The 22728-nt window shown below is 49.9% G+C and overlaps 1 protein-coding gene across 1 annotated transcript; it reads left to right on the top strand.

Moving 5' to 3' along the window:
* Window positions 1-5945: 5945 nt before the first annotated feature.
* Window positions 5946-20897, top strand: LOC138259781 (putative nuclease HARBI1). The gene is made up of 3 exons (XM_069207666.1): window positions 5946-6651; window positions 8326-8385; window positions 20842-20897. Exons 1-3 carry the CDS (start codon window positions 5946-5948, stop codon window positions 20895-20897), a joined length of 822 nt encoding a protein of 273 aa, XP_069063767.1.
* Window positions 20898-22728: the final 1831 nt, after the last annotated feature.

Genomic DNA, 22728 nt, shown 5'->3' with positions numbered 1-22728 from the left:
GTAGGACAAAAAGATAGCCCTAAATACAAAGTCCTCTTCTCAAGATCTATTAGAGTTTTGCCACTTAGATGCACCATAGCCTTTTTTACCATTTCCATGTCCATCTCCATCATTGTTGTTCGAATGTCGGGCTCTTTTTGTTGGTTCCCAAGCGCACTATTTTTCTCCTCTTTTGTATCCTCTTTTTGAGTCTCCTTTTTATCTGTTATATATAACCTACTTGTGCTAGCCAGTATGTAATGTAGTGATAGTTAGGACCTAGTTTCCATAGGAAAAGTGTTTTTGACTTGGCAATATCTTTGGCGCTGTTTGGTGAATTTTCATGACATTTTCCAAAACAAGTGTCCTGTAGGCTCTTATTGTGCATTGAAAGTTTCAAGGGGATCCGTCAACCGCTGGCTGAGAAAAGGGGGGTTTAAGAAAAGTGTATTTCCCATATTAATTTCCAATAAGATTATAGACATGACTGCAGTCTGAACCGCTGATCAGAATTACACAAAATTTGGCAGAAAGGGAGCTGTTGGTCTAGAAAGCTCCCTTTAAGTTATTTGGTGTAAATCAGTGCAGTAGTTTTTGAGAAATTGAACAAAAAACAAGTTTTTCTATATGAGTGAAGCCTAAGCACAGATCTCTGGTGAGATCTGATTGGCAGCTAGCACTTCAACTAGGAAGTGCTGGCAGCCATCTTGGTATCAATATACTTGATAGCACCCCCTTGAATTGCATTGTAGTGAATGGAAGGTTTTGAGGGTCACAAAAAGGAGAACATACAAGGGGTGATAACAGATTTTAGTTTGTTGATGGTACAATACTAATTTTTGAAAATGTGGTGCATTCTAAGGTGATTTTACCCTGGGAAAACACCTTCTGCTGGGATGCCACAAATCATGTTTGAAAGAAAACAGTTGTTTCATGATTTTCCAGCAGAGGTTATGGAAGATGCTCCAGAAGCTAAAATGAGAGCATATTTTCAGTAAATTCACACTATCTTTGTCAGCAATATGAGAATGAAGTATGTCATTCTCAGTAAAACGTGTACTTCCAACTGGAGCAGCCTGTCAGTTGAGTCCTTTGTGTTCTACTGCAGTCTTTCAGAGTGTTCTAAAGAACAATTAGAGTGCTAAGAGTATTAGTTATGACAAAAGTGTGGCATGCCTCAAGCCATCTGATTGAATCAAACTGGTAAAACTTAAAACATTTACTTTAGAAAATAACAAAATGAATGTTTCAAATTGTCATACAAATTGTGGTTAGTGCTGTAGAAAGAAAAAGTAGGGCACATTTTAAGTGAGTTCTTTCTCTTCTATTTCATTACCCTCTTAGCTGCTGGACCTTTCCCCCCCAGTGCTCAGCCCTTTTTTGGCTAATTGGAGTAGTTTGGCTTAGGCCTTCATAACTTTTTGTCCACATAAGCTATCCACGCCAAATTTGAGTCCTTTTTTTTCCAACATCCTAGGGATTCTAAAGGTACCCAGAGTTTCTGGGTTCCCCTGGTGGAGACCAAGAAATTAGCCAAACTACACCTACAATTTAGTTTTTTTTTTTAAATTGGGAAAAAAGGGCTGCCGAAGAAGGCTTGTGTTTTTTTCCCTGAAAATGGCACCAACAAAGGGTTTGCGGTGCTAAAATCACCATTGCACCAGCTTTCAGGAACAGGCAGAGTTGAATCAGAAAACAACATTTTTCAACACAATGTTGGCATTTTATTGTGGATCCCGGAAAAATAAGTATTTCTGGAAAGTAGACACAATTCTGAATTCAGCAAGGGTCATTTGTGTAGATACTACAAGGTTTTCCTACAGAAAATAACGGCTGAAATAAAAAATATTGATAGTGAGCTGAAAAAAGCAGCCATTTTACTCAACAATTTACTCTGTAACTTTTTCCTGCAGTGTCAGGTTTTTAAAGCAATATACCGTTACATGTGCTGGACTCTTCTGGTTGCAGGGATATATAGGGCTTGTAGGTTCATCACGATCCCTAGGTACCCAGAGCCAATAAATGAGCTGCACCTTGCAATGGGTTTTCATTCGAAACCGGGTATACAGCAATTCATTTGCTGAAATATAAAGAGTGAAAAACAGGTATCAAGAAAACCTTTGTGTTTCCAAAATGGGCATAAGATGAGGTATTGAGCAGCAGTGGTTATTTGCCCATCTCTGAATTCCGGGGTGCCCATACTAGCATGTGAATTACAGGCCATTTCTCAAATAGACGTCTTTTTTACACACTGTCTTACATTTGGAAGGAAAAAATGTAGAGAAAGACAAGGGGCGATAACACTGTGTTCCCCCAAGTCTCTTGATAAAAATGGTACCTCACTTGCGTGGGTAGGCCTAATGCTCGCGACAGGAAAGGCAACATGGACACATCACATTTTTACATTGAAATCTGATGTGTTTTTTGCAAAGTACCTAGCTGTGGATTTTGGCCTCTAGCTTAGCTGGCACCTAGGGAAACCTACCAAACCTGTACATTTTGTAAAACTAGATACCTAGGGGAATCCAGGATGGTGTGACTTGTGAGGCTCTGATCAGGTTCTGTTACCCAGAATCCTTTGCTAACCTCAATATTTGGAAAAATAAACTTTTTCCTCACATTTCGGTGATAGAAAGTTCTGGAATCTGAGAGGAGACACAAATGTCCTTCTACCCAGCATTCCCCCAAGTCTCCCGATAAAAATGGTACCTCACTTGTCCGGGTAGGCCTAGTGCCTGCGACAGGAATAGATCACACAACGGTCACTGTTGGTACTTACATGAGTCAACTGTTGACCCTGGGGTGATCCATTCCTTACGCAGGCACTAGGTATAGGCACTCAAGTGCGGTAGTGTTTTTATCAGAACAGGTGAAGAATCACTGGGTGGTAGGAATTTTGTGGATCGCAGCATATTCCAGTAGTTTGTGTGACAGAAATGCAAGAAAAATAGAGTTTTTATTCAACATTTCAGCTTTGCAGGGTATTATGGGTAACAAAACTTTGGGGAATGCACACAAGTCACACCTCTGTGGACTCCCCCGGATGTCTAGTTTCCAGAAATGTTTGGGTTTAGTATGTTTCCCTATATAGCCGCCAAACCCAGGACCAAAAACACAGGTGCCTGCCTTACAAAACCAGTTTGTTTTGTGATAGATCATTTTTATGTCTCCACAATACAATTTGGGCAGTGGAATTTGGGGCTGAACTAAATTGGGGAGCTCCCAAGAGGGCACTCTCTCTGTGCTTGCCCCCGCATTCACCTGCTCTCTGGGTTGGGCTAACTTACTATTGCCCTGTTGCACAGACTGTGCTTGCAAAGGGACGGCAATACTGCCCTCATTACCTCCCTCATAATTTACTGGAAGGAGTTATCCAATGGGACTCCTCCAACTGAAAAATCACTCCCAGAGTCTGCGCCATTGTCCTATCCCTCAGATGCTGTCTCAGTATCTGCTGTCTCAGTCTCTGATCCTATGTCAGAGCTGTCCTCTCTAACCCGAGTGACGTCAGCAGCAGTCATCCATCAAGATGCCATCGCTGCTATTTGCTAAACTGTTGGTCTAAAACACTAGCCTACATAGACAGTCACAAAATTGCTGGTGTATGTGTGTGTGATACGTGCAACAATAGAGGCCACCTTACCTGCACTTCTTCCCTCAATCAGCACGGTCTTTCAAGACACTCAAACACCTTGTCACATACCATTTGTCACAGTCTTTAGCACCTCCTGCGCCCAGTCCAACAATCATTATTGGTGCTTCCACTCCCATGTCCTCCTCCTCGGAGTCCCTCATTACCACCCAGCAAACATGCTCTTCAGCTCTCCATAGCCAGCCCCCACCCCGCACATACATTTCATTTTTATTAGAGCGCAGGTAGTGGCTGACGTTCCTAATGTACTAGGCTATTTACCTAAAATACAGATTTGCTCTTTTCAGTAGGCATATAAACCTTCTGCGCTTCTTTATGGCACTAAATCTGCCACTAGACAAAAGTCTGATCCTTTTGTAGCAGAAACATAATCACAAGACTTACTTGACTTTTTTATTGCTGCCTAAAAGCTACAGTTGAAATGCATCAGTTGAAGTATGTGCACTGCTTTGTAGACGCAAGCTGTAACTGCAAGACAACTGGTGGCAAATATATATATATATATATATATATATATATATACATATATATGATATATATATATATATATATATATATATATATATATATATATATATATATATATCATATATATATATAAATATATATATACTGTATATATATAAGATATATATATATAGATCACTTTTAAATGTGGCTCTGGTTTTCCTAGGGGACAATCGCAGCCCCCAGGGAAACCACACATGCACTGACAAAAGTGATCTATATATATATATATATATATATATATGAACAAGACTCCTTAGGGAGTTGAAACGCATTGGAAAATGTTGTTATTTTGGAATAAATATGCACTATTGAAACTTCGTGGAGTGCAGTGAATACTTCTGGTGATTTGTATTCTTTGAGACTGGTCCTCTCCGTCACTGGCACCGGCAGTGGAGTGCGCCGCCCAGCAACTTTCAGACCATTTTTGTTTGAGGATATATATATATATATATATCTATATATAGATATATATATATATATATACATATATATATATATATATCTATATATACATATATATATAGATATTTATATATATATACATATATATATAGCTATAGATATATCTATCTACATGGATATATCTATAGATAGATCTATATATATATATGCCCCCAAGGGAAACCCTACAACTACTAAAAAAATGTATTGCCCCCACAGGGGGTGTCCCTGCCCACCGGCGACACCCGGTCAATTATTATTTTTTTTTTTAAATTAGCCCCTATGGGTGGTGCGATCGGGCACCAACCTTGAAATAAAAAAATATGGCCCCAGGGGGGGCGGCTTGTTTTCCGTGGGGGGCTGACCGTCCCAAGTGAAATCCCTGGTGTCTAGTGGCATTTCCTGGACCACGATCGCAGCTGTGCTGGGATGGACAAGGAAACTCGTTCAGGAAGGCCTTGTATGAAAGAGGAGAGTGCGCTGACGTCACAAAGGGGCGGGTGGGGGGAGCTTCCGTGTCTCCCAGGGGTTTAAAAAAATAAATCCTCGGGTACGACACACCCGAGGATTTTCGAACCCCCTCCCTGGTGTCGCCCACTGGTCGTGGCCCGCACCTAACGGGTTAAAGTATTCTGACTTGTAAACTGAAACCTTGTGATCAGCAGGCTACAGTGTTCTAACGAGCAACTAGAATGCTAAAATTCAGATTATTTCAAAAAATGCGGCCCATCTGAAAACCATATAAATAGAATCGAAGTGGAAAACAAAAAACATTTTATACTGAAGATATTGCAGTAAATAAGGAAATTAGGTAGCTTCATAATAGATAAGTCTCCCAAGATGGCAACTAGAGAAAAAAGAGCCAAAATGTAGCACACACATCACCAAAATGTAGCCCACATATATCGTCATGACAGAAGTGTGCAAAACACTTAGGGGCATATGTATACTCTGTTTGCGCTGAATTTGCGTAATTTTCTTTTAAATAAATTCAGCACAAACTTAACTCTATATTTACATTTTGAAGCTAGACCGGTCTAGCATAAAAATATAGGAGTTAACTTCCTTTTTCAGATGTGTGAAACCACCTTGCGTTAATAAGATGCAAGATTGCTTTCCCATCCAAAAAATGACTCTAAGCCCCTAGTGTCATATTTAACCCCCCCATGCAAAAATGCCACACTGGTGGGAGGCAGACCCCAAAAATTACGTTAACCCCGTTTTGTGTAAAATTTTATTGCCTTGGTCTGACCAGGCGTTAAAATGAAGCACATACACCACTATATAAGGAAAACATAAGGAACATTTGCTACCTCCAGGATAACATGAATGTCGAACTGCTCCAGCTAGACACATGCCATAAATGTCCACAACAACAGCCGCTCCCTCCACATCCACAACATCAACCCCAAATGCCACAACGGCACCCACAAAGGCAACACAGGAGGCAGGAGAGGATATTTCAGCGAGGACAACCCTCTTTGGCCTCAGGGAGCATAACATCATCAGGACTTACCGTCTCAACAGGGAGTCCGTTCTACGCCTGCTGGAGCAGATTGCACCAGACATTACAGCAAGGCTGCAAACTCCCTACAACATTCCACCTATCACAAAGCTCCTCACTGTTCTGTATATGCTAGCTTCTAGATCCTTTCAGACAGCAGGGGCACTAGTGGCTGGTGTCTCCCAGCCATCAATATCTGTTTACCTGCCTAAGGTCCTAGATGCCATCATCTGCCTTATACCCCACCACATCTGCTGCCCAAACACCCAGCAACTGCAGCAGGAGAACACGCAAGGATTCTGTCTGATTGCTGGGTTTCCGCATGTGCTGGCTGCAATGGATTGCACCCATGTGCGATTGGTGCCACCTGCAGCTATGCAACATCTATACAGGAAGCACAAGCACACATATTTGATAAATGTGCAGGCCATTGTGGACCACCGTGGACTCTACACCAACATCTCAGCCAAGTACCCCAGCAGCATCCATAATGCTTACATATTTCGGCACTCCACCATCCACGAGCGGTTCAAAGATGGACAATATGGCAATGGCCTACTTATCGGTAAGTCAACTAACCAATCAAAACACACAGAACACACCAACCCTGTAGGACAAACAACATATACACCACAACAAAGACACATAGGCATGGGACCACAGAAGTACTGACAACAACGCATATGCAACATGCCGCAGTACACCACAATAATTGGACATTACAAATGCAGACACCCACATGTACCTGACACAGCCACAAACTAACAGCCACACCACGTGAAGGACAGGAAGGGCTATTTTCGCTTTGCAAACAGAATAAGACCACAAACCACTACAAGTGTCCACTGGTTGACTACTATGTATACTTCACACACATGAGACCAAACCATCAATAGCTTCACCCTGCCAATGGCCTATGACATGAGCATTTAAAGACAGTCACACCTAGGCACATCCACACCTTATTCATGGTGTGCAAGACTCCAGGTTCAATCCACATCAAATGACACCCAAATGTTGTCAACCACAGCTACATCACATCTACACATGCCTAACATACCCGTAGGCTGCATATACCTCTGTCAAACGCATTGTATTGCACACATCGGAAGACTAATGTACCTACCATTATAGACAATGGGGCAGAATCATGAGAAATGGTGCCACAACTACTCAACTGACACCCCATAAAACCATCATGCCTGTACTGTAGACTAACAATAGTACACCATGGCGCAGATTCACTGCTACACTTGAATGTACATGGATGATATAGTAGACCCCTGTAGGAGTATGGAGGACATGACTGGCCATACATGCACTGTACTAAGTGACCTTCTCAGGAATATAGCAGGGCCCCCTCTTAGCGTCTGCACTGTACATGTGTAGAAAGTCAGGTTGAAAATCAAATTACTAAGAAGATAGGACATAGACAGTACCAAATGTGATCATCATTCTAATATATGATATACACCCTTGGACACCTAGACACTCATCATGAGTTTGTTGTCCAGCACAGGCCGATTGTTAAAGTGGTCTAAACTCTGCTGGCCCAATTGAGAGCTCACTGCTGGGCCTGTCGGTGGAAACATAATTTTCTGAATACCAGTCCAGCTAGTAAGAGGGCCAAAACATTGTAGCCGGTTTGTAAGTGATCAGCTGCAATGTGGCATTGTGGTGGGTGACGCAGCACTAGTCGCGGTTATTACTGCATGTAATTTATGCATTGGAAAGTGCTACAGGTCTGTCCATGTGGGACCCGACAGTTCCCATGTCAAGTGCATGGCCAGTGCAGGGGCCTCCAGGGGGCACCTGACACACCCATTCAGCCAGCCCTTGCATGCCGGTGGAATGTACTCAGCAGGAGATTCCTTGATCTGTAGCATCTCCTGCTGAGTGCATCATTGGCCTTAACATGTAAACGTGATGTTGGCCCACACTACAAGCATGCTGTGACTTTATAATGACAACGCACACACATGGATGTGAGTAAGGGGTGCACTAAGGCCCACAAGGGCCTAATACAATAGGTGCTGTAATACTGTAGTCCTATAAGCCTCTGGGTGTTATTTTGCAAGGCCATGTTAGGATGCCTGACCATGCACTGAGGCCAGACCACTGGCAGTTCCATTTAATCTGTGCATTGTGTATCACAGTCAGACTAATACACTGAACTATGTTGTCAATTTGCATTAACTAGGATGTACACTAAGCAATGTTCTACATTCATGTCTTACAGGTGGACCTGCCCCTTACACCATCAGTGAGGTGGCGAGATTTGAAGACCCTGATGCATCCAGTAAGTGCCATATTGTGGCTCCTGTCATCTACTCCAGGTGAGTAAGACAGAAGAGTGGAATGCAATGAGTGATGCAGTTTTCTGGACCAGTTATAAGAAATCATGAGAGGATGTATGATGACATCATGGGGCATGTGAAAGAGGACCACGCACCACTGGAGTCTTTATAGTTGAGAGGCTCCGGGGATGCTAAGCCCTGCACCGTGTATACATGGTGGGCTTAGTTCACATTTTGTGGCTTCACATCAACTTGTCAATTTAGCCCCTTCACATGCAGTAGTTTGCGTGGAAGGAGAATGAAATGGGTGTTGTAGTGTCTGTGCCATAGCAACAGCCATACCAATTAGAGGGTGTCCCAGACCTACACATTTCCTTACACTAGAGGCTCTAGCAAATCCTGCAAACACACCAAGGTGTGGCTTTAGCAGGCCACAACAGGCTAATATATATGTTGCTGTTCCTTCCATACTTTGCTCTTTCAATGGCTGCTGCACATCAAAGTGTAAAGTTCCTTTGTAGATTTTGTTTGTGGAGGAAAGTGTCCCTCCATGCATTATGACTATCTCCCCCTCAAAGCAGCAAGCTAAGCACCATGGGGTAAGGGTGGCTGGTTCGAGTACTGGAAGCAAGATCATTGTCGGTGTAAGTGACAATACAGTGATGTGCCCTCTCCTATTCAATACGGCACATCCCTTTGTTGTGAATTCGTCCGAGTGCTGCGCTGCCAATTGTCCGTCGGAATGGTGGTCCGTCACATTCCCATCATGTATGTTGTAGGGTTGTGCAATGACATTGGCTTGCATGTAGTTCTAAGGGCAACATGTGCTGGCATGGAACTGTGTGTTAAAGGGTTATTAATGGCTGACCACATATTTATAGATGTCTGCCATCATAGGTCACAGACCAGCTGTATATGTACATAGCATGCCTGTTGTTCACAACCTTGTCACAGCACAATAATCCCAATGTGTGCCACACATAGCTCACACTTGATGACAAGATGGCACAGATGTTGGGTTCTAACTGCATTACTCTCTAGGGGATTTTGTGGGAGACATACACACCCCAGAGGTGCCACAGTACCCTCCAGAGATGATAAAATAGTGGTAAAGCAAGGAGCCATAATGTCCTGTCCTGAATTGCAGTAATCAGTGTACACAATGTGTGGACAACTCCACTCAAGATGTTTCAGGTCAAAGTCTATTAATCTCCTAACACCAGATGTCAGCAGTGTAACCAATATGGTGCAGCCGCCATGTAAATTGTGACTGATGTAGGTCACATCACAGATGCATATGAAGGCAATGCTGTGTGTGTACCTGGTGCTGTGAGGATATCTGACATGTATCTGCTGAGGATGTGAGATGCTCCCGGATACAGTTGCAGCGCACTAAGCTGTGACACAATTGCTGTGGCCTTCAGGGCATCCACATAGCCACAATCTGCGTGCAATTGAACACACATAGCACTAAATGGCACAGGGTAGGGGGCTACAGTGCTGTAAAATTTTGACAACAGTGATTGTACAGTTCAGGGTTTGCCCAACCTTTCTCATTTCAAGGTAGCATTAGTTGTATATGTGGCCAAATGCAGCTGGACACCAGTTATGTAGGCTCAGGCCAGGTTTTACACTTGGACACATGAATGTAGATGTACTACAACATAGAACACCAGATTTGTAGTTGGCAGCCCCTCTAACAATTGGTCCACTCCTACACTCCATCATGGGTGCTCAGCCCTTGGGGCATCACCAGGGGTGTTGAGCTGATGGATTGCATACCCAACGCCCCTTCAGCTCAAGGAGACAGGAAATCCATACTTGTTGAGACACTTGGGGGGTCATTCTGACCTCGGCGGTAAAAGCCGCTTACCGCCGGTCAGAAGGCCGCCACAATACCGCCGCGGCCGCGGTCAGCCGCCACGGACATTCTGACCCACAACTGCAAAACCTCCAAAAATCCACCCTCCACTGCAGTCCGCCACATCAGCGGCCAGCGGTAAACTGGAGAAGACCAAACCTCCACCGCCACGCCAACAGAAATACGCCCATCCCATTATGACCCTCAAATCCACGCAGCGGTCATTCAACCACGGTATTCCATTGGCGGTACACACCGCCGCGGTCAAAATACACACACCTTTACAAACCCCTACCACATTGGACAATTTGAAAGGCACACACCTGAAACACATACACACACCACTCCCACACATCCAATACCATATAAAACACACACCCACATCACCCACAAACCCCTACCAACAAAAACCAGAGACGAAGGAGAGAGAGACACATCAGAGAATAGATAGCCAGACACACAGAGGCACACCACAACATCACACACACCACATAGAAGCACAAAGCACCACACACCAACACACACATCATCACATACACCACCCCACACCTCATACACACCACCCCATGGCACCACAAAGGCACCCACGCTTTTCGAACCAAGAACTCCGGGTCATGGTGGAGGAAATCATAAGAGTGGAACCCCAGCTCTTCGGCTCACAGGTTCAGCACACCACCATAGCAAGGAAGGCGGAGCTCTGGCAGCGGATCGTGGACAGGGTCAACGCGGTGGGACAGCATCCCAGAAATAGGGACGACATCCGCAAACGATGGAACGACCTACGGGGGAAGGTGCGATCGATGGTCTCGCGACACAACATTGCAGTGCAGAAGACTGGCGGGGGACCCCCACCCACTCCACCCGAATTCACAGCATGGGAGCAAGAGGTACTCAACATCCTGCATCCTGATGGCCTCGCTGGAGTACACGGAGGAATGGACTCTGGTAAGTACTAGGCCAACCACTTCACCCCCCCCCAGCATGCTAACCCCCACCCTCACCCCCAACCCCCCAGCACACATCCTCCCTGAGAATGTCTCTCCAGCACAACCCACCCAACACCAACCCCTGCATGCCATCCCCAAACTATGGACACCCATCACCTAAGCATGACCACTGCACATACCCATCCCCCCCCCCACAAAACACCCTCACAACACCTCCCCCAAGGGAATGCCAGCACTGGGGGACAAGGGCACCCATAAAACGCAAGCTAATGCACACACAGAAACAATAACCATACCCTCTTACCCCATGCAGGACCCGAACGACAACACACCGGTCAGGAGGGACCAGAAATGTCCATCCCACCCCCGGAACAGGCCCCTAGTGATGACAGCAGCTCTGTCGACCTGGACCCTGATGACCAGCCCGGACCATCGGGGACCTCTGGGCAGTCGGTTCCCCTCACCCAGACACAGGCCACTGCAGACCCAACCCCCTCTGGGAACAACAGCACAGCTCCCACCCAGCGGGCCCATGCCTCTGTCTCTAGGACAGGTCAAGCAGCGGTGTGTCTACCACTGCAGGGCCCCCAGGGTAACCCACCAACCCAACAACAACAGGGACCTGGGGGCAGTGGGAGTGGGCACACCGTCCAGGGGACAGAGGCCCAGGGAAACAGGGCAACTCGGAGGGCTGCTGTTCGACAGGGGGGGGAGGAGAGGCCCAGGGAACCCACTCTCCAAGAGGCCCTCACCACCATCATGGCAGCCTACCACCACTCACAAGAGACGATGGCGACGGTACTGGCCAGGTTCCAGGAGATCCAGGCACAGCAGGAGCAACGCTACATGGGGTTCAGCGACCAACTCACCAACATCTCAACCGCTATGGGGAGCATAGTCCAGGCCCTGAACCGTATAGAGGACACGTTTCGGGACCATGTGGCATCACACAGGGCCCCTGTCACTAGCCAGGAACAGGAACAGCCTACCACCTCCGCCGGCGCTAGTGGACAGGAGGCCCCACCACAACGACAGCCCACCAGAACCCCACCTCCTGCTGAACAACAACCACCCCGCAAAAGGAACCTGAGATCAAAAAAAACGACAGAGTAGGATGTCAAGACCCCTGCCAGCATCACATACCCCCTGAAGTCCTCCCACTGTTCAACATTGCCACCCTGTCAAACCTTGAACTGCCCCTGCTCCATCCTGCCACAGGCATATGGACAATGCACCTGTGAGACTGAGAACTGGACTCTGCCATGGACATTACTCCACCCCCACCCATCACTGTTTCACTATCATGTACCAATATCTATGCACTAATAATAAATCACACATTGCACTGAAATCAATCAGGACTCAGCCTGTCTTATTTACAAATGTATGACACATTACATATCAGTTACGTATTTTTAACATTGTGAATTACACATACCGAGGTAACTTAGCATTAATCCATGGGCCAACCAAGCCGAGGTCACGCAGTGGCTCATACAGCACAGAAAAGTAAAGGGAAAATCAAACATCATGTTTATAGTTCTGGGGGGAAATCGACAAAGTTGAGATGCAGGAGGCTTTCAGGAAATGTAAAATGGCATGGGTGATTATTACCTGTGTGCTACTGGAAATACTGTTCTATTACTCTGTCCCTGTTGTCTGTGTCGTCCTCTGAGTCTTCCTCCTCTTCACTCTCCGCAGGCTCCACAGCTGCTTCAACACCACCATCTGCACCATCCTCCTGCAGGAAAGGAACCTGACGTCGCAATGCCAGATTGGGAAGCATACAGCAGGCCACGATGATATGGCACACCTTCTTTGGTGAGTACATCAGGGATCCCCCTGTCATATGCAGGCACCTAAACCTGGCCTTCAGGAGGCCAAAGGTCCTTTCGATGATCCTCCTAGTTCGCCCATGGGCCTCACTGTACCGTTCCTCTGCCCTGGTCCGGGGATTCCTCACTGGGGTCAGTAGCCAAGGCAGGTTGGGGTAACCAGAGTCACCTATTAGCCACACACGTTGTCTCTGTAGCTGCTCCATCACATAGGGGATGCTGCTATTTCGCATAACATACGCGTCATGCACTGACCCTGGGAACTTGGCATTTACATGGGAGATGTACTGGTCAGCCAAACAGACCACCTGGACATTCATCGAATGATAACTTTTTCTGTTTCTGTACACCTGCTCATCGTCTTTTGGGGGTACCAAAGCCACATGGGTCCCATCAATGGCACCAATGATGTTGGGGATATGTCCAAGGGCATAGAAATCACCCTTCACTGTAGGCAAGTCACCCTCCTCTGGGAAAATGATGTAGCTCCGCATGAGTTTCATCAGGGCAGACAACACTCTGCTCAAAATCTTTGAAAACATAGGCTGAGACATTCCAGATGACATGGCCACTGTTGTCTGGAATGACCCACTTGCCAAAAAATGGAGGACTGACAAAACCTGCACCAGAGGGGGAATCCCTGTGGGTTGGCGGATGGGGGACATCAGGGCTGGCTCCAGCTGGGCACACAGTTCATGGATAGTGGCACGGTCAAGTCTGTATCGAAGTATTATATGGCGTTCTTCCATTGTCGACAGGTCCACCAGCGGTCGGTACACGCGAGGATTCGTCCTTCTCCTCGCAAGTCCCAGCGGACGGTGCCTAGGAAGGACAACATGGAGCACAGAGTCAGGCAAACCACAGGTACGTACAGACAGCTTGCACAGTTAAAGAATGGCAATGGGTTGAAAGGCGTGTATGTGTGGCAATGCAAGGCCTAGGCCTGTGTGTCGCAGTCAAAATTAAGCCATGTAGGCCCTTGAAATGGCGGCTGCCTGACCTGTGAAGTGGGACAATGGGATGTGAGGTCAATGCGCTGGCGGGGTACACCGTGGCGGTAGGCGGTCGAAGACCGCGGCGCAAAGCCGCATTGGTTAACATTGAACCCTATGGGTTTCAGGAGCCAATGACGATGTGCGCCGGCAGTCGCGGTACGCACCGCCACGGTACGCACCGCCGCGGGCGTGACCGCCATTTCCTAGCTGATTGATCACTCGAGACCTGATCATACACAGGAGAGGACCTATACTGCAAGTGCTGCTGTGACCTCGGTCTGGAAGTGACAATGGCTGCTGCGACTGGGGAAAGGGCCCCTGCCTTCACGTCTGAAGAGTTGGAGAAGCTCGTGGATGGGGTCCTCCCCCAGTATGCGCTACTCTACGGTCCTCCAGACCAACAAGTGAGTACACCGGGTGCACATGGAATGGGCTATGCCTGTGTGGATTGGGGTGGATGTAAGTTGGTGGGGTGGGGGGCGAATGAGGAGTGCAACGCACGACAGATGAGAGCATGTGCCATATGGCAAAGTTGGTGGGGGGGGGCAATCACATCTAACATGCAGGTTATTGATGATTTCCTCCTTTCCACCCTGTACATGTCAAATAGGTCAGCGCCCATCAGAAGATCGAGATTTGGCATCGCCAAGGAAGTCCTGAACTTGGGGGTCCACAACATACGGGGCACCCACTGCCGCAAGAGGTGGGAGGACATCCGCCGCGGAACAAGGAAGACCGCAGAAACACTGCTGGGGATGGCCTCCCAACCTAGGAGGGGTGCCAGTCGCACCATGACCCCCCTGATGTCCCTGATCCTGGCGGTGGCCTACCCTGAATTGGATGGGCGCTTTAAGACATCACAGCAGACACAAGGGGGTGAGTATCAGCACATTCTCCTATCTTTCTGCGCAGTGGTGGCGTCTGGGTGGGGGAGGAGGGCTGTGGGTGACATTAGGCCAGGGCGCTTTCTGTAGTGTAGTCCTCTCCCTTAGGCATGGCCCTGTGCCCCCGGCCCCCACCTCTGTAGGGTGACAAGTACAGCCATTGATGGTCCAGCATCACCCATGTGCGCGTTTGACGTCTCTTGGCCTGTTGTCCTAGTCAGTAGTACTGAGTAGTGTACCCCGAATGCGCGGCTTAGTGCATGAGGCTCCTGTGTCTGTCCTCTCCGCCAATGGTGTTGACATTGCATGCACTCAACCTGGTCTTCTTTTTTCTCCCCCGACCCTTTCTCTTCATCTTCTTGTGCATGTGTGCATTAGCATCATCAGGCGGAGGAGATTTGGCATCGGAGCACGAGGGAGCTGCAGGACACAAGGCCCCGGTGGGCCCAGGAAGAGACACCGAGGGCACCAGTGATCCGGAGGGCGAGGGGAGCAGCACAACGGGGACCGGTGGTGACACCAGCGACTCAGACACGTCCTCGGATGGGAGCTCCCTAGCGGTGGCGGCAACATCCGGGCCACCCGCCTCTACAGGTACAGCCGCCACCCAGCGCACTAGCACCGCCCTCCCAGCAGCCCCTCAGCCTACGCTCCGTGCCCGCTCGCCCAGGAAGGCGTGCGTCTCCTTCGCCCCAGGCACCTCAGCCCCTGCCCCTGTTGCCCCTGCTGCCCTCAGTGCGGAGCTCATTGACCTGGTGAGGACGCTCATTGTTGGGCAGACGACCCTTTTGAATGCCATCCAGGGTGTGCAAAGGGAGGTGCAACAGAGCAATGCGTACCTGGAGGGCATTCATTCGGGTGAGGCTGCCCATCAACGAGCGTTCACTGCTCTGTCCTCAGCACTGACGGCAGCCATTGTCCCTGTTTCCAGCCTCCCTCTTCTTACTGCCTCCAGCCTGTCTCTGTCTCCTGTTCCTCAGCCTATCCCATCCACACCATCAGACCAGCCTGCACACACCTCAACACCCAAGAGCAGCTCATCCAGACACAAGCACCACAGATCCCACAAACACCCACCCAAGCAACACACAGATGCAGACATTCCAGCAGTCACAACCACCTCTGTGTCCCCCTCCTCCTCGTCTCCCTCCTCCCTCCCTGTGACGTCTACACTCACACCTGCATGCACCCCAACATCAGCCAGTGCTTCCATCACCACCTCACCCTCCAGTACAGTCCGCACTCATGCAGTCACCACCCCCACTGCCATTTACACGTCCCCTGTGTCCTCTCCCACTGTGTCTGTCACCCCCTCTTCCAAGACACACAAACGCAGGCAGCCACCCACCCAACAGACATCCACCTCACGACAGCCTATAGCACCAGCATCTTCACCCAATGACAGCACACCTGACTCTCCTACAACCACATCCTCTTCCTCCACTCCCATCACCACTTCTCCTACCCTTTACCTTGGACCTAAAAAGCTTTTCCTGGCTAATCTTGACCTCTTTCCCTCCGATGAGCTCCCCCCTCCATCTGCAAAGAGTCCCAAGAGCACCGCAGCCACCACCAGCCCAGCTTCGAGTGTCACTGTTGTGCATGGGTTCTGGAGTCCACCCTTTGCCAGCAGTGACACATCGATCAGCAGCAAGGACACGTCCAGCCCCCCCCCCGGCAAGAGGACCCGCAAAAACAAGGGCCGCCGTGCGAGGACTGACAGGGCTGCCCCCAAGGAGCAATGTGCGGCCACTTCACCAGCCACACCATCTAGGGGAGGCAAGGGCCCGAGAGCCTCATCAAAGGAGCGGAAGGGCAGCAGGAGCGCGGAGAAGGTGGACCCCACATGTCACATCCCAGCTGGGAAAGAGGACACTAAAGAGGCCAGGAGTCCGTCCCCGAAGGGTCCAGAAACGTCACGGTCCGAGGGCGACTGAGCAGGGAGTCCAGGCCAGGTCTGGCTCCCTTGACCTGCTGGATGAGCACCGTTGAACAGGGCCCGCGGTGCAGAAAAGCACCGCTGAAGAGGGCCCCGCCGTGAAGATAGGCACCGCTGAACAGGGCCCGCGGTGCAGAAGAGCACCGCTGAACAGGGCCCCGCCGTGAAGATAGGCACCGCTGAAGAGGGCCCGCGGTGCAGAAGAGCACCGCTGAACAGGGCCCGCGGTGCAGAAGAGCACCGCTGAACAGGGCCCCGCCGTGAAGATAGGCACCGCTGAACAGGGCCCGCGGTGCAGAAGAGCACCGCTGAAGAGGGCCCCGCCGTGAAGATAGGCACCGCTGAACAGGGCCCGCGGTGCAGAAGAGCACCGCTGAAGAGGGCCCCGCCGTGAAGATAGGCACCGCTGAAGAGGGCCCGCGGTGCAGAAGAGCACCGCTGAACAGGGCCTGCGGTGCAGAAGAGCACCGCTGAACAGGGCCCCGCCGGGAAGATAGGCACCGCTGAAGAGGGCCCGCCGTGCAGAAGAGCACCGCTGAAGAGGGCCCCGCCGTGAAGATAGGCACCGCTGAAGAGGGCCCGCGGTGCAGAAGAGCACCGCTGAACAGGGCCCGCGGTGCAGAAGAGCACCGCTGAACAGGGCCCCGCCGTGAAGATAGGCACCGCTGAAGAGGGCCCGCCGTGCAGAAGAGCACCGCTGAAGAGGGCCCCGCCGTGAAGATAGGCACCGCTGAAAGGGCCCGCAGTGCAGAAGAGTACCGCTGAACAGGGCCCGCGGTGCAGAAGAGCACCGCTGAACAGGGCCCCGCCGTGAAGATAGGCACCGCTGAAGAGGGCCCGCCGTGCAGAAGAGCACCGCTGAAGAGGGCCCCGCCGTGAAGATAGGCACCGCTGAAGAGGGCCCGCGGTGCAGAAGAGCACCGCTGAAGAGGGCCCCGCCGTGAAGATAGGCACAGCTGAAGAGGGCCCGCCGTGCAGAAGAGCACCGCTGAAGAGGGCCCCGCCGTGAAGATAGGCACCGCTGAACAGGGCCCGCCGTGCAGAAGAGCACCGCTGAAGAGGGCCCCGCCGTGAAGATAGGCACCGCTGAAGAGGGCCCCGCCATCTGAAGGCCCGCTCCGCTGGGCCCTTCTTCTCAAGCACCGCTCCGCTGGGCCCTTCATCTCAAGCACCGCTCCGCTGGGCACCGCCGTCTCAAGCACCGCTCCGCTGGGCCCTTCATCTCAAGCACCGCTCCGCTGGGCACCGCCGTGTCAAGCACCGCTCCGCTGGGCCCTTCATCTCAAGCACCGCTCCGCTGGGCCCTTCATCTCAAGCACCGCTCCGCTGGGCACCGCCGTCTCAAGCACCGCTCCGCTGGGCCTTTCATCTCAAGCACCGCTCCGCTGGGCAACGCCGTCTCAAGCACCGCTCCGCTGGGCACCGCCGTCTCAAGCACCGCTCCGCTGGACCCTTCTTCTCAAGCACCGCTCCGCTGGGCACCGCCGTCTCAAGCACCGCTCCGCTGGGCCCTTCATCTCAAGCACCACTCCGCTGGGCACCGCCGTCTCAAGCACCGCTCCGCTGGGCACCGCCGTCTCAAGCACCGCTCCGCTGGGCACCGCCGTGTCAAGCACCGCTCCGCTGGGCCCTTCATCTCAAGCACCGCTCCGCTGGGCACCACCGTCTCAAGCACCGCTCCGCTGGGCCCTTCATCTCAAGCACCGCTCCGCTGGGCACCGCCGTCTCAAGCACCGCTCCGCTGGGCACCGCCGTCTCAAGCACCGCTCCGCTGGGCCCTTCATCTCAAGCACCGCTCCGCTGGGCACTGCCGTCTCAAGCACCGCTCCGCTGGGCACTGCCGTGTCAAGCACCGCTCCGCTGGGCCCTTCATCTCAAGCACCGCTCCGCTGGGCACCGCCGTCTCAAGCACCGCTCCGCTGGGCACCGCCGTCTCAAGCACCGCTCCGCTGGACCCTTTTTCTCAAGCACCGCTCCGCTGGGCACCGCCGTCTCAAGCACCGCTCCGCTGGGCCCTTCATCTCAAGCACCGCTCCGCTGGGCACCGCCGTCTCAAGCACCGCTCCGCTGGGCACCGCCGTCTCAAGCACCGCTCCGCTGGGCACCGCCGTGTCAAGCACCGCTCCGCTGGGCCCTTCATCTCAAGCACCGCTCCGCTGGGCACCACCGTCTCAAGCACCGCTCCGCTGGGCCCTTCATCTCAAGCACCGCTCCGCTGGGCACCGCCGTCTCAAGCACCGCTCCGCTGGGCACCGCCGTCTCAAGCACCGCTCCGCTGGGCCCTTCTTCTCAAGCACCGCTCCGCTGGGCACCGCCGTCTCAAGCACCGCTCCGCTGGGCACCGCCGTCTCAAGCACTGTTTATGGTTCACTGTGCCCACCATGCCTCCTCCTTGACCAGTGGAGACTGTCATCCACCTGATGGACTGTGGCTTTGCACTCCCCAGGATGGTACAGTGGGCAGCCCACCCACTGTAGAGACATTGAGAGACTGTGGCTTTGCACTCCCCAGGATGGTACAGTGGGCAGCCCACCCACTGTAGAGACATTGAGAGACTGTGGCTTGGCACTCCCCAGGATGGTACAGTGGGCAGCCCACCCACTGTAGAGACATTGAGAGACTGTGGCTTTGCACTCCCCAGGATGGTACAGTGGGCAGCCCACCCACTGTAGAGACATTGAGAAACTGTGGCTTGGCACTCCCCAGGATGGTACAGTGGGCAGCCCACCCACTGTAGAGACATTGAGAGACTGTGGCTTTGCACTCCCCAGGATGGTACAGTGGGCAGCCCACCCACTGTAGAGACATTGAGAGACTGTGGCTTTGCACTCCCCAGGATGGTACAGTGGGCATGGTGGCTCCTCGTGGATCTGGCGTCGTGGACTCATGTGGCTGTGGTGCCCCCCCTTCCCTTCCCCCTGAGGTGCCTGTAGTTTTTACATCTGATGCCCCTGCAGTGTTCTCTCCAAAGGACTCAGGTCTCCTGTGTGGGCTTTGCCCTTGTTTCTCAACACTTTGGCCCACGGACATGATGAATTCGTAGGATGTGCAGGACTTGTTACTTCAGTTATACACTGATGTGTATATCATTTGTTTTCTTGTAAATATCTTTCATGGTTGTACGATAATTTTCAGGAGCTTTTTGGTACATAAATATTTATTCCAAATTTGATTATGTCATAGCATTTTTCAGGGGTGTTTGGGTGGTGTCACTGTGACTTGTTGCTCTGCATTGGTGTGTACATAGTTGGGGGGGGGTCGCATATGTGTGTGGCCGTAACCTTTCGTCCTCCCCCTCCCGTGTGTCGTAGGTGCAGTACTCACCGTTGTCGTCTGCGCCGGACTTCGTACTCGTGGTAGATGAGAAGGTAGACGAGAGCAGGTAGGATGTTTAATTCGGGTTCCATGCTGTCCTCCTTCCTCCTGGAGTGCGTAGTGGTGTGCGTTTTTCCCTGTTCGTAGTCTGTTTCCGCCGTGTTTTTATCGGCGGTGCTCCCGCCCCGGAAAAGGTGGCGGATTGGTGAGTTGTGATAGTGTGGGCGGTACATTGTCTGCCGCCTGTCTGTTGGCGGTGACCGCCGCGCTGTTTGTTTGTACCGCCGTGGCGGTCGGAGTGTTAAAGTGGCTGTCTGTGTTGGCGGTTCCCGCCAGGGTCAGAATTCCATTTTTTTGACCGCCAGCCTGTTGGCGGGTTGGCCGCCGCTTTAACACCGACCGCCAGGGTTAGAATCACCCCCTTGGTGCTCAAAGTGTAGATGAGAGTGATGTTGAGTGGTCCATTGTTAGTTCCTATCAGCTGTGGCCCCTCTTGAATTCCAGTGGATTGATGTCATCCCACTGACATGTACAAGATACTGGTGATATATGGTTGGATATAGAGGCAGATGAGGCATATGTTTAGGAATGTATGTGTAATCAGCTGCTGCAATACAAGTTAAAAATCTGTACATGTTCCACCCAATGCTGATACTGATGGTTGCTTGTCCTCATTTTGCAGCTGCCAACATGACCAATGACGAAAGGCATCAGTTCAACCGCATGTCAGACCGCTAAAGTCACATACTGTAGGTGCCCGCAGGTCACCGCCGCATTGCACGCTGTTTCTAGTCTGAGAAAGCATCTGGAAAATGGCTTGCATTTCCACATGGGGGACCCACTCACCCACCCAAGGCAAAGGATGGAGCAAGATCATGTTCAGTGCAGGGGCTCCCAGCTGCACCCACCCCATCCACATCCACAGCACCAGTCACCACCCACACCAGTTTTGCCACCACCAGCTGCTGGGCCATCACAATTGGAACTGAACATACGTCAGGACATCACCCTGATACTCCAGCATTTGGACAGGTTGGAGGAGGCACAGGCAGAGGACCACAAACTCCTCAAGTACATCAAAAAGAAGGTCAAGAAGTCACACAAATGAACTCAGACTGTGATGGACTACCTCCTGGTTACTTCCCTTCCCTTTGAAAGTTGTGTCATATTTTAGTTTGGGTTTTATATAGTTGGAGGTAGGATAAGTGTAGTTGGGGGGTGGGTTTCTATTCTTTGGTTTTTATAGGTGGGTTGCTGGGTGGGGGGGTCATGTTGGTTTTTGTATGTGTTTTTATAAAAAACCAAACAAAAAATATATATATATATATATATATATATATATATATATATATATATATATATGTATATATATATATATATATATTTGTTTAGGTCATAGAATTAGCAGTGAGACCAATCTCTCTCTACACATCTTACTATGCACATCCAGCATCTGAGACAGCAGTCCCTCAACACATACTGCTACATATGTCATCCAAGAAAGAAGTCTGTGTGGAGAAGCCAGTCTTTCCCACACCCTACTACACACACCAGTCTTCTAAGAGATAGGCCTCAGTGGAGAGGATACTCTAGCCTACATACTACTATTTCCCTACAATTTTGTTGTGATCCTGTGAGACACAAGAGTAAATCACAAGCTTCAGGGACAAAAGCTTGTTGCATGGACATGCGCAATATCGCAAGAAGCTTGTAAGACCCTGATGGAAAGTTACTGAACCTACCATGAGGAGTTTTGTGACCCTGCATGAGTGTCATGAGATGGTAAAAGAAAGAAGTAGAAAAAAGGGCCAGGGCTCAACCAATTGCTACCATTGTTATTACATGGTTGAACAAATTTTGTGGTGTGATTGGATGCAGAACAAGAGATATTTCATATTGTTCTTTCTAGTCTGGAGAAGAAGGAAGTCTGTTTGAGTTGTTCTCAACAGAAGTGACTGAATTTAGATGTGAGACAGACTGGTGTCTTCTGATGCATATAAGAAACTGCTCTAAGTTCAGGTAATTACAAATATACTTTATGGAATTTTGTTGAAAAGTGCAAGTAAGTGCATCACTGTTGGTAAAGTTATTCTATTCAAGGTTTACTGAGTGAAAAGCTGTTTCTACAAGTAAATATTTGTTAATATAGCTTCTATGAGGTAGATTTTAGAATGCAGGAAGATATCACAAAGTATTGCATGTTGTGTTAAAAACGAAATGTTAAATCTGTATGTAGTTCTAAGTAAATGAGGCGGTGTTTCTGAAATTAGCAAACAAAGAATCTGCAATCTGTTAACATAAAGGCCTAGATTTCTAAAGACCCTAACACTATACATATTTTACCCCTGTAAGATGAATGATCACAGATGTTAATATTTCTAGAGTAAAACACCATGCTCATTGCTAGAAATGTTGTGTAAGGAGGAATGTGTTACCTTACAAACTGTTATGGAATCATGTTTGGAGGCATGTTATAATTTAATTGTGGATAAAAGATGCAGCGTTTTAGAGCGTAGAATGTTTTAAGAGAAAGGAATATGAAGTTAGTGGTACAGTATATGTAATTGTG

Source organism: Pleurodeles waltl, chromosome 9 (assembly GCF_031143425.1).
Source record: "Pleurodeles waltl isolate 20211129_DDA chromosome 9, aPleWal1.hap1.20221129, whole genome shotgun sequence".
Taxonomy (NCBI): Eukaryota; Metazoa; Chordata; class Amphibia; order Caudata; family Salamandridae; genus Pleurodeles; species Pleurodeles waltl.
This window is presented reverse-complemented; position numbering and strand designations above follow the sequence as displayed.